At 41.1% G+C, this 25,884-nt stretch overlaps 1 protein-coding gene across 1 annotated transcript; it reads right to left on the reverse strand.

The window, feature by feature from the left end:
- Window positions 1–571: 571 nt before the first annotated feature.
- LOC147642267 (large ribosomal subunit protein uL16) lies at window positions 572–9,068 on the reverse strand. The gene is made up of 5 exons (XM_086804552.1): window positions 8,930–9,068; window positions 2,431–2,749; window positions 2,027–2,209; window positions 953–1,034; window positions 572–807 (listed from the first exon to the last, which is right to left on the reverse strand). The coding sequence occupies exons 1-5, from the start codon at window positions 8,937–8,939 to the stop codon at window positions 733–735; spliced, it is 669 nt and encodes a 222-aa protein (XP_086660678.1). The 5' UTR covers window positions 8,940–9,068; the 3' UTR covers window positions 572–732.
- Between the last annotated feature and the right edge of the window lie 16,816 nt (window positions 9,069–25,884).

Here is a 25,884-nt window from a genome sequence, read left to right on the forward strand (position 1 = left end):
AAGGAGCCTTTTTTTGGCTCCATATCTATGTGTAACAATAAGCACATGTTTAGGGCCATCACATTTATGTTAATACAAGTAGAGACATGCCTTCCTAAATAGACATTAAGTGAAGAGCACCAGATAATGAAATGCATGATCCTTGATGCTCCACAAGATGGTCACCAAAACAAGGAAGCATCACTGTAACATTGGATAGCTTACTATTAATTGCCAATTTGATAAAACCTCAGGCACAGGACCCAAAACCATTCCTAGGTACTACTTGAATGGCCACTTCAAAGGATCAATCGTAGAGAAGCCACATTAATGCTCACCTTCAATGAGGCACTAAATCTAGGTTGCCAAGGCACATGTAAAACTGCTGCCACTACACCCCTGGTTCCACCAGAACGAATTCACACAATTGCACTACCCCCCCTCATTACAACCACCTCTAACAAATGACAGTTACTGTTAGTTTGGCATCACGGATCGGTAGAACAATCAATCATGTCTTTAAATAGCAATGCAATCCCCAAAATAAACAAGAAAAAAGGGCATCCATCCACTCGCCATCAGGTTGACACCCTTTCAGCAAAACATCAAATTAAATTCATCAATATGGCCTGTCCACAGTATAGCACAAGTCTAAGCCACTGCTAGTCAAGTTCATCCACATAATTCAAACATGAAAACTCTTGTTTAATTCATCCACATAATTCAAACATGATAACTCCAACTTCAACCCCATCAAGCAGATACAGCAGCTGAAATAAAAGCCCTGCCAGGTTTTCGTTTCGCAAGAAGGCCATGACAACCAAGTAACTGTACAACAATTCAAATATATAAATACATGTATAAATCATGCATATATGTGGGCATTTAAACTGGCACAAGAACAGAAGTTTCTGCCTATAAATGCAAGTAACAAAGCTAAAACATTCAAACATTGTGGATGCAGGTTTCTGACCTTGGCATTGACGCCATCATTCTGTATTCTGTTCTCTTCTTTCCACTTCACGTAATCCGTACGAGAAAATTTTGTGAATCCCCTGCAATTGCAAAATATGAAAAAAAAACACCATTAAAATAGCAGCAACAAAAAACGTTTCATACAATCTGTATGAATCAAAACGTTTCATACATTTGAAACGTGGTTTTAAACAGCCTTTTTCTGGCTTTGTTTGGGCCTTATCTGCATGACCGCCCCACACGTACAACATCTACCTCCAAATCAGCCCACTAAGGCCCCCTTGGACGCAGGCGGCAGCAGGTTGCACTACGCAAGCAGCAGCCTGCAAGCTACCTGTTAACTTATCTATTCAATATTTTTCTGTCTTAAAGATGTTTGTTTCATAGCTTCCATGCTTTGTACAGCACTCTGGCATAAAACATGGAGCATAGATAGTTTATTGACCAAGTACATCCACCTCAATGAAACGTTCATGAAACTTCTAGCATTTGTACGGAACGTCTATGAAACGTGTGATTTCTTAAACGCCTGCAACCTATGGCCATTAAGAAAGCTGAGCTAATCATTACCACCCCACGACAGATTTGCGATACTAGACCTCTCGCCTGCCCCTAATGAGCTGGTCTAGCCATAAGCCAATCATGCTTGTAGCTCAAGGGAGCCCAATCACAAATCCACCATTGGCAAAGAACATCGTTGAGTGAGAAAAACTGCTATTTTCACCCACCACGGCTGTAGGTAACCACGATCACACCATGGCTTGTCAAAGTGTGGTGGCCTAGCAAGGAAAGGAAAACTCCTTGCCTACGAGAAAGGACACCAATTTTTTGTGGCAAAAAACAAACCATATGTGGCATGGACAGGTGACTTTCATGGAATACATACCTTGCCCATGGCCTCTGTGGCCAACTGGGACGCGTGACGCAATGAAATAACATGCAATTAAGAGAGATTGGCCACTATTAAAACCATTGCTTCGACAAAAAGAAAAAAAAAACTCTCGAGGTGAGTGTTCAAGGGCACCATATCAATGGAGAAAGCAGAAGATAGAGGCATTGAGACAATAATCACCATTTCCTGCTAACAATGATTTTCTGTCTGCCAGGAAATTTGAACTTAGCTCGCCGAAGAGCCTCTTGGGCATGCACACCATTGTTATCCTTGCAGCGAACTGAAAGAAGAACTTGCCCAATATCTACTCGAGCACACGTTCCCTGAGGCTTTCCAAATGCTCCTCTCATTCCCGTCTGAAGCCTGCCCAGTAAAAGCACAACTAGGAAGCTTAGCACAGGACCAAACCAAACCATAAATGTGATTTTAAAAACACACATCTCCTTTGACGAGAAAGAAAAAGAGACCCAGGCGCTCGAGGGGGGGAGACAGACAGAGAGAGAGAGAGAGAGAGAGAGAGAGAGAGAGAGGTGTGCAGTTGCATGAACTATGGCACTAATTCATACAAAATGAAACTTGCGTACCTATCAGCTCCCGCACACGAAAGCATCTTGTTGATACGGAGAACATGGAATGGATGCACCCGCACTCTCAAATGAAAAGCATCTTTCCCTGCAAACTTGGTCATGTACTTGTTGCATGCAATACGGGCAGCCTCAAGAGCTTCACTGGAAACATTCTCCTTCTCCCAACTTACAAGATGCACACAGTAAGGAAACTCATCTACACCCTTTTTCTTCATACCCACATCATAAATGCGAATCTTGGGATCTGGAACTCCTCGGCAATAGCGAGACTTAGGATAGGGCTTGTTCTTGATTTGCCTGTAGCATCTAGCAGGTCCTGCAAAATAAAAAAATACAAAATGGAGGTGGTTGGCCAAAATCAGACTTTGCTCACATCACAGCAAAAAATTCTATCATCTATGAACTACTAGTCAACATCACACGCACATTAAAGCCTAGACAACTTATTGGGTTAATTTTAGTATTAAACTACTTAATTCAAGCACGATCACCCTGCATGCAGTCACAAAGTTTCGACATGAGTTTCGTTGAAGTCTACATAGGCAAGCCACAGCGGGTGTGCAGCCTTGTGGTGTGGGCTTGTGACTTGGGGAGAGGAGGTCCCAGGTTCAAATGCCTGTAGGCCCCTATTTGTGTTGTGGCCACTTTGCAGCCACAAATTGTAACGCCTTTGGGCAGAAACACCAAGCAACGACTGGGTGAATACCATATTAATGCACCAGAAAAGACTACTCACCTCCAAGTCCATATTGACTGGAAAAAGATTCCCCTCTCAAAACCCTCTAGGGGAATTTACTGATATATATTCCCCCACCTTGACATCTGCAGCTAATGGGCAGCCATGATTGGGGCCCCCACAGACTGTCACTGTGCAACAGTACTTGAGCCTTGTTCTAAAACTGAAACCTACAAACCTTGACGCACTCTTGTATCCATCTATGTTCAAGACTATGTAATGCTCAAACTTCAAATACGAAGAGGAACCTAGCTTCTAACCTTCGATTGTGACAACCTAATATCACATCTCTAAACATTCCACAGTATACAACCCTTTAATCCCTGGTTGTAAACCATCTCTACATAATCAAAACAAGTTTTTGGGTTTATCCTCTTTCTATTGGAGGTTTATTGAGAAGTATGCTCAAGTGGCGGCACCACTGACTGATAGGCTAAAGAAACAGTCTTTCATTTAGGATGCCATTGCCGACAAAAGCTTTGAAGAGCTGAAAAGATTACTCACTTCCGCTCCTATCTTGGTGTATCCGGATTTCTCAAAGCCATTCACTTTTCGTGCGGATACTTGTGGAAGGGGAATTGGTGCCGTTCTCTATCAGGATTATGGTATCATTGCATTTGAAAGCCGGAAGCTTGATGAGAAGGAAATGACTATTCATGTACATGAACAAGAAATGATTGCCATATTGCATGCAATCAACAAATGGCATCATATCTCTATGGTAGCCGATTCTGTGTGAGGAGTGATCATAGGGTATTGAAGTATTTTTTGTCTCAAGCCACTCTCACAAACGTCTCAGATTTTTCAGAAACCACAGCAAGGTACACCGTACTCATGACGAGTTGCCACATTTTTTACTTCAAAATGGTCTTATATACTATAAGGACAAGGTCTACTTGGTACCCCACTCATCATACAAGTAAAAGGTCTTGTAAGAAATGCATGCACCTCCTATGGCGGGTCACTTGGAAAAATTCAAAACCTATGACAAGATTAGAAAGTGCTTCTTTTGGAAAGGAATGTTGAAGGACATACATGCAAAGTATATGCCTTGTCAACTTAACAAAGATCCTACTCATAAGCTGAATGGTTTATTGCAACCTTTGCCTATTCCCAAAAGCAAATGGTCTCATATTTCTATGGACTTTGTTCCAGCATTACCTTCTACAAAGAGGAGTTGGGACAGCTTGTATGTGGTGGTGGATCGTATGCCAAAGGTTGCTCATTTCATCCCTACCAAGATCAACATCTTTGGTTGCCAAGCAATTTGTGGAGTATGCATGGTATGCCTATGGAGATTGTGAGTGACCTATATGTCAATTTCATGAGCTTATTTTGGGGCACATTGTTTGCTATCATGGGTGCTAAGTTGATGCCTAGCACCGCTTATCATCCGAAGACCGATGGTCAAACGGAAAGGATGAATAAGTGAGTGGAGACCTATTTGAGGCACTTTTGCTATGAGACCCAATGGGATGAGTCGTTGCCTCTTGTTGAATTTGCATTGCATACAATAGCACCCATCATGAGAGCATTGACATGTCTCCTTTTTGAAGCAGTATATGGATACAAATTGAACATGCCAATGATGGTCATCAAGCAAGATGTGGTGAATCAAAATGTAAAAGAAGAGGCCATGTAAGCCCAACAGTGCGTGCAATGACAGATTCAACCACATGTACGAGAGATAAAGATTGGGAGAGAAGGGGGAGAGAAAGATGGGAATAGGGGATTCACACGGGACACCACACTGAGCGGGGAATAGGCCCCGCCTCCTCATAAAGAATTTATTTCAGGAACAATCCACGGGCTTTTCCAAGCTAGGACCAATACAACAAATGAATACAATATCAAACAAAGGTGTCGATGTCTAGTCGGGCCGAGGTCGAGGGTGCTGATGTGGTCAAGGTGGTCAAGGTCCAACTGAGGCAGTGGTCAAGGTGCAAGCGATGCTCAAAATGAGACGATAGAGAGGCACAAAGCAGAGAACTGCTGAGGAGGGGGCTGCTGCTGCGGTGCAAGCATTGTTTACAAGGCGGAGACGGCACTGGTGGCACACTGAGCGGAGGCAACACAGAGGAGCACGTTAACAGGGCAGAAGTAGCACTAGCGGCACGCAGTGCAGTGGCGATGCGCGTGCAAAAGTGGCATCTTCAGTGGTGATAGGCGGTACTGCTGGACAGAGGCAGCACTGCTCTCAAGGTGGCGCAGCCTGGTTCATCAAGGTGCACACGAGCAACAGCTGAATGCACATGCACACATGAGCAGCAAGGCGGAGGCACAACCAGGTAGGAGGCGGCACTGCTGTAGGTGGCAATAGCGTTGCTGAACAAAGGCAGGTGCTGTAGAAGGTGCTGCTGGGCAGAGCATTGTAGGCGGCTGACTTTGTTTGGCCGTGCAGACTGGTCAGTAGCAAAGGCGGCTGCTGGCTGCTAATTGGCGGCGCACATAAATGGAAGGCGGCGGATGGAGGTGCAGGCGGCACAGCTTACGGAAAGGGTGCAGAGCTGAAGGTGCACAACTAAAGGTGGCGACGCTGTAGGTGATGGCGCGAGGTGGTGGAGAGGATGATAAGTCCCCACAAGCTCTCCTTCAAGTTCTCCACGAATCTTCTATGAGCCTCCAAGAGTTCTTCTATGATCCACCAAGAGGGTGTATGTTCCTTTAAATACTTGAGGGGATGCCTACTTTTTACGATGCTTTTGCTTTATTCCCTAACCTTTGTTTTTTTTTCCACGCTTTTGCTTTGCCTCCTTGCTTTTACTTTAAAAATAGTCAAAGTTCTTGATTTATGCTTTTACAACTTCAAGGCCTTGCTTTTTGGCCCTGTTTGACTTTTACTTTTTCTTGCTTTTTGACCCAAACAAGTGCTTTTTCCAATTCCAACCTTAGAAACCCGGTTTCCATATGTCCATCATCCTGTCCATGTGAGCATGAGTTCTATCATGTGAAAAAAGCATGGAGAACCAAATAGTTACAAGCCAAGAAAATGCAAGATGCACATGAAGCAAGCCCAAGAGAGTGTGAAGTATTATGTGGACAAGCATAGAAGACACTTGGAGTTCAAGGAGGGCAACTATGTGTTCTTGAGGTTGCCAAAATCAAGATATGGATCGCTCAAAGACAACACCAATACCAAACTGGTTCAAAGGTATTATGGACCCTACAAAGTATTGAGGAAGGTTGGTGAAGTAGCCTATCAATTGTTGTTACCTTCATCAACAATGATTCATTATGTCTTTCATGTGTCACACTTGAAAGCTTATGTGGGACCAAAAGTAGTTGTTCATGAGGGATTACCTCCCTTGGATGAAGAAGGATTGGTTGAATACCTTCCGGAGAAAATTTTAAGCAAAAGAGATAGGGTTCTTCGTAATCGAACTCTTGCGGAATACCTTGTCAAATGAAAAGGATTGCACAACGAAGAGGCTTCATGGCAACCTGCTTCTATGATGAAGCATCACCAAGGGTAGTTGGATGATTTTGATGAAGTAAATGGGGACGTATTACAGTGATAGGCTTGTTGGAAATTCTTGAAAATGGGAAGGTATTACAGTGATAGGCTTGCTAGAAATTCTTGAAAATTCATTGTTTTCAGTCTATATGTCTATGTGGCAAGCTCAATGGTTGGAATGAGCTTTGAGAGAGGCATGTACCTTCATGGAGCAAAGACAAGGAGTTGATTTGGGAATGTCTTATGCAGAATTACAACAATGCAAGAGTTGCATACTCTTTTGGAAGATCTTACCCTCAAAATGCTACATTTACATTTGGAAATTGAGGAGATGTTGTGTTCTCCATAATGTTGCACCCAACCCTTGATCCTAATCAAAGGTTCCGAGGACAAAACCATTCAGGTGGGGATGGTTTGTAATGAAGGGGAACACATAAACTGGGAAATTAGCCATGGACGCCCGGAAATGTAAATAAAGGCCATGTGAACACACCACAGGCCATTTAAGTGAGTTAGGAAAGATGGACACTTACTTTTTTACAATCATCAATACAAATCTTGAGCCCAAGCTCTTGGCTATGGAGGTACTCCCTCGAGTGCATACGTGTGGTACTCCACTTGAGTGCATCTCTGACCCTAACCCTAACCCTAATCTCTTTCTTGCACTCCCCAATCCATTAGAACATCACAAGTTTTCTCCCCAGTCCAATAAAACATCCCAGTATTTCATTGTTCAAAGATGTACTCCGACTAGCTTGTTAGAGGCTCATGTGCCCAAGAATCAACCACCTCCCACTATAGTAGCATAGGTGACAGGTCTCTTGTCATCGATTTTGATGAGAAGCAATGCGCTGACCTTCGAATGAACAGCCGTGAAGGGCAGTGCATATCAATTCCAAGCCATTTTAGTCGGAAAGTCAAAGCATAGTGAGCTAACTTTGATCGTAAATGAAGCTACATCACCAAATCAAAGCAGCTGCATCACCTACTAGTACTAAGAGACTTCCGACCAGTTCTGAGGCCAAGTCCACTGTTCAGAATATAGGGTACCTCAACAGATCTTCTAGCCGGCTAGGCTGTAACCAACATGGTCTTGGGTGGAAGGGGGAGATCTCAGCCACACATTTGGGTCTTCTTTCCTGAGCAGATTTTGAATCTGGTCTCGACACCTAAGCAGCTGCAGATTTTTTTCCAAAGGAGCTGAGGTAGCAGTAGCAGTCACCATCTTTTCTGGTGGGACAGCACATAAATTCCCCAAAGGTCACCATCAAATTTGAATCTCCTCTTCCCCAAGACCATGACAGCCTAGAATCCCCCCCTCCTCTAGAAATTGGATCGCCCCATTTTCTTGGGGGGAAGATTCCCCTTGACCATTTGAGTAGTCCTTTTCGCAGTAACGGGGCTCCCTATCTTGAGAGGGGAACAGATTCCCCTTGACCATTCTGTAGTCCGTCACAATTGTGGATTCCACCAGCCATAAAATCAAGCCTTATTATTTTTCAGAATTTTCAGAACCTAGATTTTCCTGTAACCATCAAAATTATCGAACAAGCAATTTATTCAATAGTTCATCCAATTATAACTATTTCTTGGAAAGTGATTTTACTTCTCCCTTCAATTTGAGACGAGTTTTTCATGAGGTGAATAGGCTCTAGGTTAAACTGAACCTATATTTTGCCTCACCCTAGCCAAGAAGCTGACGTGCCAGCAAGCACCTTCTTACAACCATGATGGTCAGAAAGGCCTTTGATCGCTCTTCCGCAAGGAAAAGATCTTGCGGCTGCTCCTTTTCCTTGCGGGAAAGGCCTCCCAAATGCCTTAACCTACTCCCTCATGGTTAACAGGTCAGAGAATCCAGTCAGACCTTCTAGTAGGGCTGACATGTCAATTAAGAGATTCGTGTAACCAAAAGTTGGCTGACATGTCCATCGCAGGACTGTGTGAGACCTACCCATGACTATCCCAGAATGAAAGATACATACAGCCATGTGCACTCCCACATCATGCAGGATGGGTGTCCGCACAACCATTTCTGATTCCTGAAAATGTGTCAAATTCACCTAGAAAGGGCGCATTAACCCTAAAAGCAGAGTCCTCTTTCACTAAGCAAGGCCAAACCAGAATCTTAATATTTTCTACAAGCCATCATTTTGAAACTAAAAATACATGGACTCCATTGAGATCTTACTCTGAATCTGAACAGCTGTTCCTGAGCAATGCAGAAGCTTATAGAAGCATTCAAACCAATGCATAAGCTAGCCTATTACAGGAAAATTGATCATGTAAGAGAGAAATCGGGCACTTACTGCGACCCATGGCGACGAGAGGCGGCAGGAAACAGCAAGTAAGAGGAAAGGAGTAGTAAGACGCAGCAGAATAAACTTAAACCCTAACCCAGGCTTTTGACCGCTTCCACGGTGTTCCACCATTGTCCGCCGCCCACATGGCTTTACTACCAAGAACCGTGCAATAATGTGAACGGGCGTGTGTGTGTTTTTTTGTTTTTGTTTTTCGAGCCAGGGTCAGAGACGAACACGTTCGTTTGTGAGACTCAGGTGTGTGTGTGTGTGTGTTTAATTTAAGAAGAGTGTTTTGGAGAGGGGAAGGGCAAGAAGGGGCGGAGGGACTTAGGTGGAATAGTTTGAGACGAACACATTCGTTTCTGAGACTCAGGTGTGTGTGTGTGTGTGTTTAATTTAAGAAGAGTGTTTTGGAGGGGGGAAGGGCAAGAAGGGGCGGGGGACTTAGGTGGAATAGTTTGTGTGTGTGTGTGTGCGCGCATGCACGTGCGCGCTTTATCTTCTTTTTCACAAAAAAAGTGTGTGTGTGGTGTGGGGGTAGAACACCTCCTAAAAGGAAAACATGTTTCCCTAAATTCAATTATAGCGAATGTATTGGTCACATGGTGATCTATCACCCCCTTTTTCCATTCTTCTTATTGTACATTCAATTCTTTATGTTTTCATTTTTATGTATTTCATACAAACCGCGAGTAATATTATTTAAAAAACATTTGTTATCTTCCAAGAGAGTTTTTTTTTGGGGGGGGGGGGGTTGGAAAAAGCATGCTTATATCGGCTTGCTTACCCTGAGTTAACCCTTCAAAAAAGAGGCCTTGATGCTAACACAACATGCTTACATGTTGTACAACCTATATAATGTCAACCTATACAACATGTATAATCATATTAGTTATTGTTTGTTAAGCTCGCAAGATAGAGAGGAGGAATGTTACCCTAGTTATTGTTTTTCTATGGTGCTATAGGTGAAACAAAATAAATTGGATTTAATATTAGTTCATGGATCTCAAGCCATCGAAACCATGTAGTTCTTGTGAAGCGCATTCCTGCGCCTAGCTTAAAAGCTCTAATTGGATCTAGTGTAAGCCCATACTGCTATCTAAAAAAGTGGAAAAATTGTAGACAAGTCAAAAGGAGTGTGATATTATAGCTTTGAAGACGGTGGTGTTGATGATTTCTTCTATTAGTCTTAAGAAAAGCTTCAACCTTATGACTTGGTGTGCTAAGGTTGATTAGAAAAAGCTATGTTTGATCAAAAATGGGGAGCCATCTTAGTTGCCCATGAGGAATGAATGGCCAATCTTGTTTTTAAAACTCCTTATCCATACCATGGGTGAGGACAAGCATTTTGTAACTAATCAAAGTTCCCTATTCATCCTACTTATTTTTGCAACATAAATGCCATGTTAATGCAATCTAGGTTGGTTTTTTGCAAATAGAAATTATAATTTTGTGCTCCATTTGGGAATTAAGTTCAACTCTTGGTCGCATTTAGAGTTCTCATATGTTAAGATCTTCTACATCCTTGTCTCTCTAACTTATATCTAGGGCTTGGCAAGTACAGTAAATCTCAAGAGCTCAACCCTCTAGAGAGCTCATTTATCACCACATCCCTCTTGTGAACATTGTTACACCGTAGGCTCTGCATCTCTTCATCACTAATCCTAGTGCATGAAAGGTTTTACAAGAGTAGATAAAACAATGTAGGCTCTAAATCTAATGGGTGACAATCTTCTCTTCATTCATCACTAATCCTAGTGCATGAAAGGTTTTACAAGAGTAGATAAAACAATGTAGGCTCTAAATCTAATGGGTGACAATCTTCTCTTCATTCATCACTAATCCTAGTGCATGAAAGAGTTATAAGAGTAGAGAAAACACTAGCTCTATTTGCATGTATGGATATAGTTTTTGTACAGAAAAAATTGGTTTTTGTACTTTGTAAGAAGATGAGAAATTGGCTTTTATACTATCTCCATTGCATGTATAGAGATAGCATTCCTTTTTTAAACATGAGAAAACACTATCTCTGTTGCACGTACAGAGATAGTATGCCTTTTCAAACATGAGAAATTGGCTTGTATACTTTATTACACTTTTTCTCACTGGGTCACTTAGGAGTAAGTGACCTAAGGGGGGCTTAAGACCGCGCCTCTCATTAGTTAGATAACCTTTACAAGCATTTGGCCTCTTGGTTGAGTTCGTCATGTTCTAACATATATATATAATAAGACCTATAGCATCATTAGGATGCATACAATATATAAATAACAAAATTACAATTTACTGGTGTTGGAATTAGGGTTAGGGTTGCCAACAATACACACACACAAGATTGAGAAGCTTGAGAGTACACAAACTCACTAGATTAGAATGAACAAATGTATGCCAGATATAAAAGATAAGTACACACCCCAAAATGAGTAAATAAGAGGATGTACATACGCACAGGGAAAAAACCTCCTAGTGAGGAAAAAAGTGCCTCGGCGGTCCTAAGTGTGTTCACACACATCACTACCATATAATGCTACGAATCCCCCCCTGGAGTGATGATGTAAACATGTACAGGGTATGGCCGATCAATCTTGAAAAGGCAGTAAGCCCAAAGCTTTATGAAAAGCTTTGAACTTTTCATGAGGATGAGCCTTCGTAAATAAATCTGCCATGTTGTTATGTGTAGACACATAGACCAAGCTGATCTCTGCTACAGAGAGTCTTTCCCTGACATAGTAGTAATGCACTTCAATGTGCTTAATGTGAGCATAAAACACTGGGTTCCTCACAACTACCAATGCGCTCTGGCTATCAGTGAAAATCGTAGTGCTAGACGACTATCCAACACCCAAATCAGCCATAAGACGTCTGAGCCACACACACTCAACTGTGGCTGTAAAGCTGCCATGTACTCAACTTCACATGTGGAAGTGGCCACTATAGGTTGCTTCTTGCTGAGCCATGATATACATGAATCACCAAGACGAAAGCAAAACCCACTAGTGGACACTCGTGTGCCATAATATCCAGCCCAATCTCAATCACTGAAAGCATGCAGTTGTGACTCACCCCCCTTTGGATAAAATAATCCAAAATATTGAGTGCCCTGTAAATAGTGAAAAACCCGCTTAACAGCCTGCCAATGCTTCGTAGCTGGGCTATGCATAAATCTGCTCAACTGTGAGACCACATATTGTATATCTGGCCTCGCGTTGCACACATAAAAAAGAAGGGATCCAATAGCCTGTTGATACAAACTAGCATCAAAAGAGTCTCCTGCATCTTGAAGACTAAGTCGAGTACCTGTCTCAATAGGTGTAGCCACCACAGGTTTACAGTCTTCAAGATTAAACCTCTTCAATAGCTTCTGTATATATTTAGACTGCAGCATAGCAATGCCATCATTGTGTTGCATAAACTGAATCCCTAAATAGTAATGCAAGGGCCCCAAATCTGACATCTCAAATGATGACTGCAAATCAACCTTAAAGGCTGAAATCTGATCTATATCGGGTCCTGTGAGCAGCATGTCATTAACGTATAGAACGACGACCAAAAATGTGTCCTTACTCCTTTTCACATAGAGGATACTCTCTGATGGACTGTTGCAAAAACCATTTGCAACCAAGTATGCATGAATCTTCTCATACCATGCTCTAGGAGCCTGCTTAAGGCCATAAAGAGTGTTTTTCAACCTACATACTTTAGACTCTTCTCCTTTCACAACAAAACCAGGAGACTGTGATACATACACCTCCTCATATAAATTACCATTCAAGAATGTAGTCTTAATGTCCAATTGATGTACATTCCACCCATGATGTGCTGCCAAAGTAATGAGACACCTATTGGTAGTCATACAATATGTGGGTGCAAAGGTCTCATCATAATCAATGCCCTTTTGCTAGGCATACTCCTTTGCAAAACAAGTCTGGCCTTGTAGCGATCAATGCTACCATATGCTTTACGTTTTAACTTGTAAACACACTTAGTACCAATGGCCGTATTGCCATGAGGTAGATCTGTCAAATACCAAGTGTCATTCTTGAGTATAGAGTTATACTCATCCTGCATAGCATGTATCCAATGATCATCAGCCTGTGCTTCCTTAAAGGAAACCGGTTCCTCCTTATTACATAAAGTAGAAATGAGAACATGGGCCACATGAGAATGAGAACATGGGCCACATGAGAATAATTTGCATGATGAGAACCTGCACAAGTTTTGCTAGGTAAAGGAGCTGCCAACTTGCTATCCCTCAATGTCTACACAAGCCATTTTGGCATACGCTTAGATTCTTTTATGGCTACTCTCTCCTCATCCACTATATCCTCAATAATTGCCTCATCAAAAGGCTGATTTGCAGGCTGATTTTGCACCTGCAAAGGCATAATTTTAGCATTTGGTTGAGCATTCAATTGCTCTACATATGGCTTCCCTCCATTAAACAAAGGTAGGAGCGAATCAAACATGTCCTATGAGCATACATTCTGTTGTTTTTTGCATGAAAGCATGGGATGAATTAAGTTTTCAACAAAAACAACATCTCTACTTACCAAAATCCGCTTTGAGGCCGAATGGTAGAGTCTATATCCCTTGCTTTGAGGCCGAATGGTAGAGTCTATATCCCTTGCTTTATGAACTGTATCCCACAAATATGCATTTAACTACCTTATCATCAAGCTTATTGCATTGTTGCTCAAGCACAAGAGCAGAAGTGACAACCAAAAACACGCAAATGAGCCATAAAAGGCTTCCTATCTAATGGGTGACAATATCCCCCTCACTCACTCACTAATCCTAATGCATAAAATGTCCCTTTTCAAAAATATGAAAAGTCCTTATACTTTGTAAGCCTTTTCTCACTAGGCCACACCTTGGAGTAAGTGACCCTGAGGGACCTCTATTACAAGTTCCCATTTGGGGAAGGTCGAGATGTTCTAGGAGCCCTTTAAGAGAAAAGGAGTGTGACAATGATTAAAAGGAAAATTAAAAGGGGAAGCAAAGGGAGGATGCCACATAAGAAAAAATGTTAGGTTCCTTGAGCATGTGATTCTTGGTACATATGCCTCTTGCTCATTGTGTGAGTGAGTGAGAATGAAAGTGAGAGTGAGAGAGGTGAGTCCTTGTAGGGAGGCGGAGTCCTTAGGGAGGTGAGTGAGAGTGAGAGAGGTGAGTCCTTGTGGGGAGGTGGAGTATCTTCTTAGTGGTGACAAAAAGGAAGAAAGCATAAGAGCTTGGAGCTAGCAACCATTGGTGGATCTTAGAGGTTGTGAATCTCGAGCCACACGCAAGGTAATTCCTTTATAATGGTTGTTGTTTATTCCATTTTTTCTAGAATGGTAGAGTTCTAGTGAGCTTGTGAATGAGCCATAACTTTTTTGGTGGTGAACTGGAAGCAAGGTAAGTCCCATACGATGGTTGTTGTTTATTCCAATTTTGCTAAAATGATAGAGTTCTAGAGAGGTTGTCAATGAGCCATAACACGGTGATGTCATGGTGCCATTACTTTAGACCTCTCCAATCATGTACATTGGTCCCATAGGAGTAGAAGCCATTGTTGAGACCATTGGTGTACTCATAGCTAAAGGATATGCATACATGTGTTCATCCAAAAGAATTAGGTGGAACCATTGTATTAATATATTGATACAGCACATGGCCTTTCATTATAGGTCACATTGGGAGGATCAATTAGTGTGAATCTGTGAGGAAGAGGAGGTGTTGAAGGCTTTCTTATCTCTAAGGGAGCACAATGATAAGTGAATTTTGGGAACCCATTGGAGGCAATATCCCACATCCTTTTGAAGATTGCTTCATCCTCATTTACTCTTGCATTCTCATCCAATGAAGTAGAACCAAACTGACAAATCTTACTCTAGGTTGGGAATTAGAGAAGGCTCTCTCTCCCTCTGCCTAAGCTCTTTCATAACCTAGTCAGCATCACGTTCTTCACATGGAATGTAACAATTCTCGCAAACATCTCTATAGGAATAGAGTCCCAAATCTCATATATCCATTTAAAACATAGTTGGGTTTTCGAGACTGTGCTTGACCCTAAGTTGGTCACAATATTGAAAACTTGGTTCTCGTTATCCACATAGACATACTTGGAAATAGAAGAGATAAAGTATCTCTTCAAGGTAGAGACATTTGCTCATTGCAATCCAAAATGAAACTCCCCACTAAGCTCATGATCATGATCATCATCCTCATGCTCATTGCAATCCAAAAAAGTTATCATCCTCAAGTCCTTCATTATCTTGTTCCATGAGAATCATGATCAAAGATAGCTTCTTTGCCTTGCATACTTTATAGTGATCCTTGCTCCATTTCTCCCCATGTTTGAAACATAAGCCTTTGCTCTTGAGCTCATTAACACGATACTCTTTAATCACATTGCTCTTGGCTCTTGAGCTCATTAACACGATACTCTTTAATCACATTGCTCTTGGTCACACCACTTGAAGGCTTTCCATCCCCTATTGAACCCTTAGAAGAAGCATTTCCAAATATGAAGTTTGATTTGCATCTCTTCTATAGATCGTGGGCTACCTCGAAATGGAAGGTCTCATTGTAGAACCATATGGAGCCTTCACACGAGTGCTAGGAATTAAATCACTCTTTTGGGAGCCTATTGTATTGCCAATTATAAGCATATTTCTCCTCATATGGATCCTTCACATGAGAGCTAGGAATCAAAACACTCTTTTGGGGGTCTTTGTATTGCCAATTATGAGCATATATAGCCTCATATGTCTACTAACATCATAGCCTCATATGTCTACTAACATCATAGCCTCCATAGGTGAAAGAGGCCTTTAAGCATTCACATTGGTACCAATGCTAGGCTTCAAGCCCTTGATGTACTTGATCATTTGGTACTTTTCACTCACCCCTTCTACATGATGCAAAGCAAGATTAAGAAACCGGTGTGAGTATTGTTGTGCAATTATGATGTAAAAATCTCCCTTATTTCTTCTTTAAAGGCCTCCAAGTAGTAACCTCATAATCATGAGAAGAAACATGTCTCCACTAAGAGTGAGTATATTGGTGAAGAGTGACAAAATAGACTTTGGCCCTTTCACTCCTTTAACTGAACTAAAAATACATGTCCATGTTGTTGACTCGTTCTTCAAACTCCTCATTGGGATTACTCTCTCCTTTGAATTTGGTGAGAACTACTTTGTCTTTGACCCCTTTGAACTCATCCCTCTCTTCATTAGTGTTTTCCAAATTCATCCTTGTAGAAGGTCTTCTATCATTCCAAATGCCACTCCATGCATGTGAAATCATAGGTCACATGTCTACCTTTGTCTTGATTTTGTAATGGAGAAGGCATTTGGTAATGATTTCCTCCCATGGACTGTGATGGTGGTGGATGATTCTCTTTATTAGCATGACCACCCTCACTTGCATTGCCAACTGAAAAACCCACGGGTTGTCTTGATTAAAATGTCGTTTCTTCATACACCCTAGAAGAAGAACCCACTCCTTGTGTACCATGCATTGGATACACCATGAGTTGCAGCAAAAGATCATTTGCCACCATGATGCATGCCTTCAATCTTTAGCTCATTTCTAAATTTTTCCATCATTCCTTCAATCAGAATTTTTTGTTTCTTGTTGAAACTATCCATTTTGCCCTCCATCATAGAATGCATCATCATTATCATTGATTGCATCTCCATGCTCATTAGAGGGTTTATGACAGTCATTCATGCATGGGTATCCACATTCTCATTCATGTCATGCATTTGATCCATAGTATTGAAACTAACATCACCCAAATGCGCTTGAGTATTCTCTTCATCAATTGCATCCATATTGTCATGCTCAACATTGGCATCTTGCAACTCTGAAAACTGCTTTGATCTTCCCCTTAGCATAGTTGAAAACCTATTTTACAAGTGGTTGAACCCCAAAACAATGTCAGATTTAGGATTTCTTTAGCTTGAAAGAAAGCATATGATCTCTACTTTCCCAATATGTAGGCTATTTCACTTCAATCCAAAGTTAACCACACCATATTTTGACTTTTGTGATTCATAGTTGAAAATAGAAAAATGGCAATATATCGCCAATAAGTGATCCAAATGGGATGATTTATAGCGCAATGTAAAGATCTTGAGAACAACTCTAGGATGCCTTCCAATGTATTCTCTATTTTGACTTTTATGTAAAATTCAACTATATATTTTGACTCCTCAACTATAAAATTTCACCATAGTTTCCCCCAAAATCGATGCAAAAAAATCCCTAACATGAAATGCTCGATCCAACAATTAATAGGTATCCAAGAGTGTGCAAACACCAATATGCATCATGCATATGTCCCATCATTACCATTTGATTGCACCAAATCATTTGCCAAGTGAACAATGTTGCCAAGTAGCCAATGGAGAAGAAATTCAATGTTGTGTGGCTACTTTCACTCCCTCCTCTCCAACTCACCTACTCCTCCTCCTTACCACTTTTTCAAGGCACTCATGGCATGGAAGATTCATGAAAACACTCCCCCATGGCTCCCTCTTACTCATCTAGGCATGGATACTCCTCTTCCACATACTAGATTCTAGATTGGAATGGAGATTACAATGAAATTTTGCTTCAAAAGATAGACTCAAGCCACTTATATTTGGTGCATGAACTCATGCTTATAATCTTCCCATTGCACCATCATTGATCACCATTGCATCACCAATAGATTTAAACTTTGCCTTCTTTAGCATAAGATCTCATTTTCCTCTTACAAAGCTTAAAAGACAACATAGGTGATCCAAATGCACCAAATCACATGAATCTTCATCCAATGTCTGTAAGAAACATGCCAATGCCATCAATTTTGCAAGAATGCATTGAAATTCCAATCATTGCATCAAAACATTTGCCTCTCAATGCCATTGCAATGAATATTGTAACAGTTAATGGCATTCCAAGAAAGTATTAGCAAAAGCCTTTTGCTTATGTTGCCCTAGAGTTAGGGTTTGCCATCACATATTCCATAACCCTATGTTCTTGCAAGGAATTACGAGAATCCTTGACCAATGCTTCAAGAATTAAACTTTTAATGCAAGCTAGCTTCAAGAAAGCCTTTTTAATGCAAATAGAATTGCTCTTTTGTGTTATAACCATGAAATTCCATGCTAATGCTTGAATTTAAGCAAGATCTTGATGATTTATTAAAAAACCTTCCTAATGCTTGTAATCAAGCTCCCTTTCCATGCTTTATGTAAGAACTCTTGAGAATGGCAAGAAAGATGGAGAATCTTTTGACAAGATCTCATGAATAGTGCTTGAGAATTCCCTCCATGGTTAGGGTTTGTAACCAAAGGGAGAAGATAGCTTTACATCTTAATCAAGAAAGCTTCCAAAGCTCGAAGCACTCACCAATAACAAGATCCACACATTAAACACCATACCATGGTTGTGCATGAAGAAAACGAAGGTTGCCACTTTAAATTTCTACAATCGCACCCTGTCGATGTTGTCCTAGTTACCTCAGATTGCACCCTTTTTTTCTTGCTAAGTTTTCCTCTGTTTCTTGGAAACTTCCAAGATCTTAACTAAGTTTAGTTAAGGATTTTAGCTTACACCAAGCAACGCCAATGCTGCTTTTGAAAATACCATCGTTGATGCTGCTCTTTGCTCAAGAAGCGTCCATCTACTATACAACAAGTTTTGAGCTTTGCTTGCTTCAAAAAGAAACTATGAATGAACTGTTATTAAAGCCTTGGAGATGCTAGATCATCACGACTCTGTTTGCACAAAAATTGCATGCTATCACCTTGGAATCCATTGCCTCGTTGTATTTTCCTCCACTTTGTTTGGTGTATATAGTGAGTAGCAAGACCAAGAAAGTCTTACTAATTCTCAACACTCCCACCAAGCTCACAAAGTAAGAGGTGCTTGAGATTCTAGGACTTGGGAGGGGAAAAGAGATCATTGAACAAAAGAAAGGATTAAAGTGCTTGCTTTGATATTAATGCAAGGCGAGAGGAGATGCACTCATTACTTGGAGTACCACATGTGCACTCTTGTGGGTACCATCGTGGAAGCTTACATGAAGGAAGAACATGATTAATCTTTGATTAGTTAAGTCATTAGTTCCATAGTTAAGTCATTAGTTCCATGATTAATCTCATAGTTGGCTTCTATACTAGAGCTCCATTACACACTACATTATTAATGTCAACCCTTATGGCCTTGGGCCTTAGCCCTATGTCCACACCAAATATTCATGTGACATGGCCTTTGGCCCATATAAGTATATACATTCAAAATAAGTATAAGTATATTACACTCCCACTAGGGGGCTACCTTCACAAAGTGTTAGAAATATCATATTTTTATGTTGTCTAAAGCTATGAGGCTTTAGTTCCCCATGAAATATACTCAAAGACTTAGACCTAGGTGGATTTAATCACCAAATTAGCCAGAAAAAGGGATGAAACTGCTAAAAATAATCAGTTGACTAAAGTTGTTTGTCTAAGCCCAAACTTGATATATGGGTACCTCAAGGCACCGTGTACACAAGTGTATACTCAATTCTAGCTAAATAGAGCTAAACCCACCTAGATAAGGAGATTTAGCTAGGTATGGAAAATTGAAAAGAGGGATCCATTTTTTGAGCACCGACACAACTTCTAGCTCGATTGTCTAAATCAAAATATGTCTAAACGAGGTTGGAGCATAGGTCAAGAACTTCCTCTACACAAGAGTTGGTCCAATTCCTATAAACTGGGGGGGTGAGATAGAGCTATGCATGGAAACTAGCCTTCTTATAGAAGTAGTTCCAAGGTAGTTTGGGTGAAGGATATCACTCCCTCAAAGTTTTGTTTAGATTAAGGAATTTGGGTGGATTCTAGAATCATGCATGGAAAAATGGGGCCTTGCTAGCCCTAGATTAGTCAACTTTCTAGCCAAAAACACTTGAACATGTGGCTTTTTGGATTAATTCGAAAAAAGGTCAAACTATGTCAAAAAGGCACAAGAACGAACAAGGGTGTCTCAATAGTTTACATTGCTTGCACTTCAAGTGCACTTTTTGGGTGTCTAGTAGGCATGGAAACATGGCAAAGCAGGGGTACAAAAAATAGCAAATATCCAAATTTGGTAGTTTGAGACCAAAATTAGCATGGGAGTAAAATTTATCGATAACACTAACCAAAAATCTTTAAAAACATTCAAGGGGGGGTGCCACTTTAGATAATTTGAAGGGAATATGTATAGAGCATAGATCGAAACAAACCAATACAAAAAACTTAGAATTCTAATAATCACTAAAAGGAATATATAAAGCATAGATCAAAACAAACCAACAAAAAAATAAAAACAAGATACACAAATCTTAGAATGCTAAAATCATTAAAAGGAAACATGCAACAAGCCACTGACACCGATTGTGTACTTACAGTTTGTTGTAAGTCTTGTACTATGTTGTGGCTCCAACTTTAGTAGTGATGGTATGTAGACATGTTGAAATTTTATAAGTCTCTTTCCATCCTTGCAAATTTGTAAATCAAGGATCCTACCAGGCTTCCAATGGCTCGAGAATCTTATTGGAATGTTATGTGCCCCTTTGATCGAAGGTTACATAATGACCCACATAAGCCTACCAAACTCGGTAGAAACCCGTCATCCTCCATTATCATTGCTTGAGCACCTGGATCCAATGATGGATTTTGGTCTTCTACTACCAGAAGGGGCCAATTGTGAAAGCTTTTGTGGTGTAGAGATGGAAAAGAAGTATCAGAGAAGCGAAAGGACACTCAAAGACCATAAATGGGTGCTACAAATCTAAGAGGGGGTTCTATAGAGATTTGCAAAGGTTCTATAGATTATAAGAATTTAGAGGGGTAGAGAGACCATATAGGGGTGCCAAGGGGTGAGAGAGTAGCTTTCAAAGGTGTGTTAGAGTTGATAAGGATGTTAAACTAGCTTAGAGGTGTGGTTAAGGATCTTTTAGCGATGGATACAAAAGGTGTGCTACAATAGCTCAATGATGGGAGCTGAAAAAGAGAGGAGCAAGCTAGTGGCTAGCAATAGAAGAGCAACAAAGGTAAAAGAAAGAAGAGAAAGAGAGGATAGAGGTGTTTAATCATGAGAAAAATACCTGACAGAAGGGAAGAATATGGGAGAGATGGAGGCTAAAGATTGAAAGAGGGGAATGAAGCTATGGGAGGCACTTGATAGGGGGGAGAAGGATATGGGAGGATCAAGGGAGGTTGTGGAAGGAACTTAAGAAGAGGGAGGGAGGGTATGGGAGGAAATAAAATTAGTTCTACATATGCAAAAGAGGAAAAAATGGGATATGCAAAAGAAGGCTATGGGAGGAGTTAGGGAGGTTATGGGAGGAGCTTAAGAAGAGGGAGGGAGGCTATGGGAGGAGATCAAATGGGTTCTACAAAAGAGGCAAGATGGGATATGCAAAAGAAGGAAAAATTTAAATTTGGAGCTACAGGTGTAACAGTGACACTTTAAAAGTGGCATCCTTGCTTTTAAAGACATCTTATAGGCCCCAAATATTTGACCATATTCTTTAAGGGAATGTTAACCCCATTTTGGGCTTAATAAAGGCACTCCCTACTACACACGGGAGTAGCCAAATAACCTGTTATGTAAGAGGTACTCAAAAAGTTATATATATTATGAGAAAAGCTGGCTAATTACCAACCTTGTATCTCAGTAGAAGGCTTTGGCCTTCAGCCCTTGCTTGGATTTCCTTGGACCTGTTTACTTTGTCCTTCACTTGCCTGTTTGTCTCTTTAGTCCAGGCTAAGGCCCCTTTTATCATCACCATCTCCTTTTTTGTTTCTTCATTTTCTTTTTGCATTTCATCCATTTGGCCCGCTTCCCTCCTTCTTCTATTCAGCTCTTCCTCCAAGGGTTCCTACTGGCTTCTCATTGCCTGGATGATGGCCACCTGCTTCCTGACCACTGCATGTAGCTTGGTTATTTCCTTTAATCCATTTGTCATGCACCTTGGTTAGATAGTTGAGGTATCCCTGCACCCATTTTGTTTCAATGGACTCTGAAAAATGTGCAAGAAGGGGTGCAAGGGGGCTTGCTTGTTCCAAGGTGTAGGGGTTCGATGATGATGATTTCCTGCTGTGCCTGTTCGAGGTGCAGGAGTTCTGCTGGTTGAGGTTTCCTCCCCGATGCTTGTTCTATGTTTGAGGTTTCTTGCGGTGCTTGTTTGAGATGCAGGTATTCTTTTGGTTGAGGTTTCCTGCTTGCTCCTCTAGCTTCTATGAAAGAATGAACTTGCTGCTGCTGCCGATGTCGGCGGGCAAAGTCCTCCTTGAGCTGTTTGTTGCTTCTTTCCTCTGATGTTTTTCCCTTCTTACCCTTCTTCTTCTCTCCAAATTCAACTGCTCTCTTCTTTTCGGACAGTGTTTATCCAGAACTCCCCTCTTGCTAGGGCTTTGCTATTGCATCCTCCTTGTGCCCTGTGTCTTCTTTGTGGCTTGCCTCCTCCTCTTTTCCAACTCCTGTTTGTGCTTTAAAGAGTGTTGTTAGGTAAGGGATAATCTTTGTTTTGGTGTTTGGGTTGGTTGACCTTCCCGATCCGATCCTTTAGATTGTTGTATAGCACCTCCGCCCAAGCCACTTTTGTTCCCACCTTAGTTGTCTTTACCAATCCGAATGCTTTTCTTCACACGCAGTATGGCTTGTGGGTGAGATTGATCATATCCACCACAAAGCGCATATGCTTTTGCCGGTCCTCATCTGGCATTCCTGTAATTTTAAACTCTTTTGCCTTACCTTCAAGAGGGCCAAACTCCTTTATCAGGTCTTCTTCATTCCTAGCTTGACCTCGCCTTCCCCTTCAGCCCCGGTAGTTTGAAGACTTCATCCACATAGAGGGGATTGAACACCCTCTTCTCATCGCCCAATAGGAGTGTGATGGTGTTTGACTTTTCTAGAGCTACTCCAGTTGCTCCGTAGCTTTGTAGTTCTATTGGAGTTCCTCCTAGGGTAGCTCAACAAAATCCTTCAATCCAAAAGTGTCGGTGTCCGCCGTGCTTGCGTGGTTCTGAAACACCTAATTGGATCCGGATGAGTGGCGACTAATACAACTGTGCCCAATGCGATAAGCTAATGCTAGTGCATTGCGCTACCGATCTGCCTAAGTTAAGGGAGTTAGTCATGACAGCACATAGGTTAGTTCCTACATCTAGAAGACATGTCCAGATAGGAAAGTACTTAACACAGACTAGGAATTAGATAGACTTATACAATACAAAATAGATAATTTCACAGACAAATCATTGTATTACTCAAGTAAAGGCTTAACCCAATAGTACAATGTAGTAGCACACTTAGTAGTCACTCTCTACTCTCTCCTCTATCCCCCCCGGATAGTTCCCCTTACTTTCTTTACCTTTACCTCTTCCCGGGTACTAATTGTTGGCAAGATCAGTTACAAAGTTGTTACAAGAAAGAAGATTCAAACCCAAGAGTTTGTTGCCCAACGGATACACTGGGCGGCGAGGCTGGGCGGTGGCGACTGCCAACGGATGGATGAGTACCAAAAAAGGTACTAAGTACCATGTCATATTTGTATCCAAAGCTACCATCTCCTCATCCATGGCATCTTCCAATTTTTGATTTCTAAGTGCATGCTCAAAATAAGTAGGTTCTATGTTTTCTATGGCTTTAACCATATAATCATAGTGATGGGCTGTATATCCATCATATATCTCAACCTGTCAATAGGGTATCTAACCCGAGTAGACCTGTATACACTTGGATCAATGTCAAATGTCCTAAAGTTCTCTATGCGCACCAAGAATAATAACTTATGGAATGCCAAGCTCCTCATTAAGGCTTTGTTTGGATCCACTAGAGTCACCATCCACATAAGAGTGACCTTCTTGCAGCACAAAATGTTGATCTACCTTTTCCTCTTCCCTTTGTGTGATACATGTGTAGTACTAGCACTTGTAGTACTACAAAATTATGCATATGTATTCCTTTCATCTATCCTCAACCTTCTTAACCATGGACTCACACTGGAAAAATACATATTCCTTACATCTATCCTCAACCTACTTGACCATGGATTCACACTAGAAAAATACATATTTTTGATATAACTAGGATACATGTAGGGAGGTACCTTACATACTCCCCTACTTAAGTACTTGAGATGTCCTCATCTCTAAAAGAGGGGATAATCTCTGATGAATTCATCCTCTTTCTCCCAAGTGGCATTCTCTATTGGATAAAACTTCCACTTGATTAGGAATTCCTTTGGGGTATGATTTCAAAGAGGCTTCTCCTACACATCTAAGATCTCTTTAGGCTCTAACTGAAATTGATCTTGGGTTGGAGAGGCAACTTACTCTTGTCAAGGATGTGGTTGGGGTTTGACACATACTTCTTTAGTAAGTTGACATGGAACACATTGTGAATCTTTAAGTAAGGTAGTAGTAGCTCATAAAGCTTGATCCCTTACCTTGTTATTAAATACGGTCCATAATACGTTGGTGATAACTTCTTATATTTCCCAAGGGATAAGGAACTCCTCTTGGGTCTTACACATAGAAATGCCATGTCACCTCTCTCTCAAAACTCTAGACATTTGCATATTGCTTTTGTCTATCCTCCTAGGTTGCTTTAATGTCATGTTGATGATCTATCTCATTGAGCATTTATTTATAGATCTCAACTCTGATCATAGGACTAGACTATGTTAAAGGTGTGAGGTATTGTTGTCCATATAGAGACTTAAACAAACTCATTCCTATGCTCCTATGATGGAATGAATTAGAAGCAAACTCTACCATAGTATGTAGTTCACCCATTAACAAGGTTCATATCCACAATAATCTCTCAAAGTATCATCAATCAATTGATTTACTCTCTATTTGGCCGTCTATCATTGGATGGTAAGCTGAGCTTAAATCTATGGTGGATGTCCATGGCTCCAAAAAAAGCAATTTGAAATTTAGAGGTAAACTCCACTTACTATCCTATGGGATAATCCATGCAATCTAAAGATTTCCTTGAGAAAAACCGTGGTAACATCCAAAGAAGTAAAGGTTTTTTTTGACTAGGATAAGGTGAGTAACCTTAACCTTAGGTAAGTGTTGGTGGTTAACTAGCCCATCGAGCCGCTGCCCAGAATTCTTCCCATGTGTAACAAACTATTATGTGTTAAGTTTTCTTGTTGTAATAACTCTTGTAATAACGGTTTCTTGCAAATGGGTAGTACCCGGATTAATGTAAGAAGAAAAAGGGGATTGTTTCCCAAATAGGGGGAGAGACTAATGGATGAATGGATAGTTGAGCTCGGGAGTTCATGAGCTGAGTCATTGCAATTGTATTGTATGTGTGGGAGATTAAGCTAATATTTAAGAATGTCTTATGTATTAGTCGCTGTCTTATCTCTATTCTGCACTCCATAGCTCTATCCATTTCATGTCAATTGCATGCCTATCTCAACGTAACTCCTATCCTGAATCAGGAAATATCTATGCATGTCTAGATGTAACTCCTATCCGGAATATCAAGAAGGATCTATGCATGTCTGAACATCAACTTCTATCAAAAATCAAGAAGGATCTAGATACTAACTCGTGCGCAATCACGACTAAATCCCCAAGCTTAGGCAGACTGGTAACTCAACACACCAGCTTTGGCTTGTCGCATATTGGGCATAGTTGTATTAGTCGCTGCTCTTTAGGAGCCAACTAAGTGGTCTCTAGAACCCCGCAAGTGCCGAGTCTTGACTGGACACCAACACTTTTGGGGATCCTGCTTGGGACTGGTAGTAGGAAGTGGAGTGGTATGGTAGGAAGGGAAGTAGGAAGGTAGAGGTTAGTTCTACATAGCAAGTTTGAATAGATAATCTAGTTGGGGTAGATCAAGAGAGGAAGTGTGCATGTCCTTGTTTTGGGTTTGTTCACGAGGGAGTAATAGGAGTGCAATGGACAATGCATGGAGAATGAAGAAAGCTC

This window comes from Cibotium barometz, chromosome 1, assembly GCF_041138505.1.
Source record: "Cibotium barometz isolate CiBa-2024 chromosome 1, ASM4113850v1, whole genome shotgun sequence".
NCBI classification, from domain to species: Eukaryota; Viridiplantae; Streptophyta; class Polypodiopsida; order Cyatheales; family Cibotiaceae; genus Cibotium; species Cibotium barometz.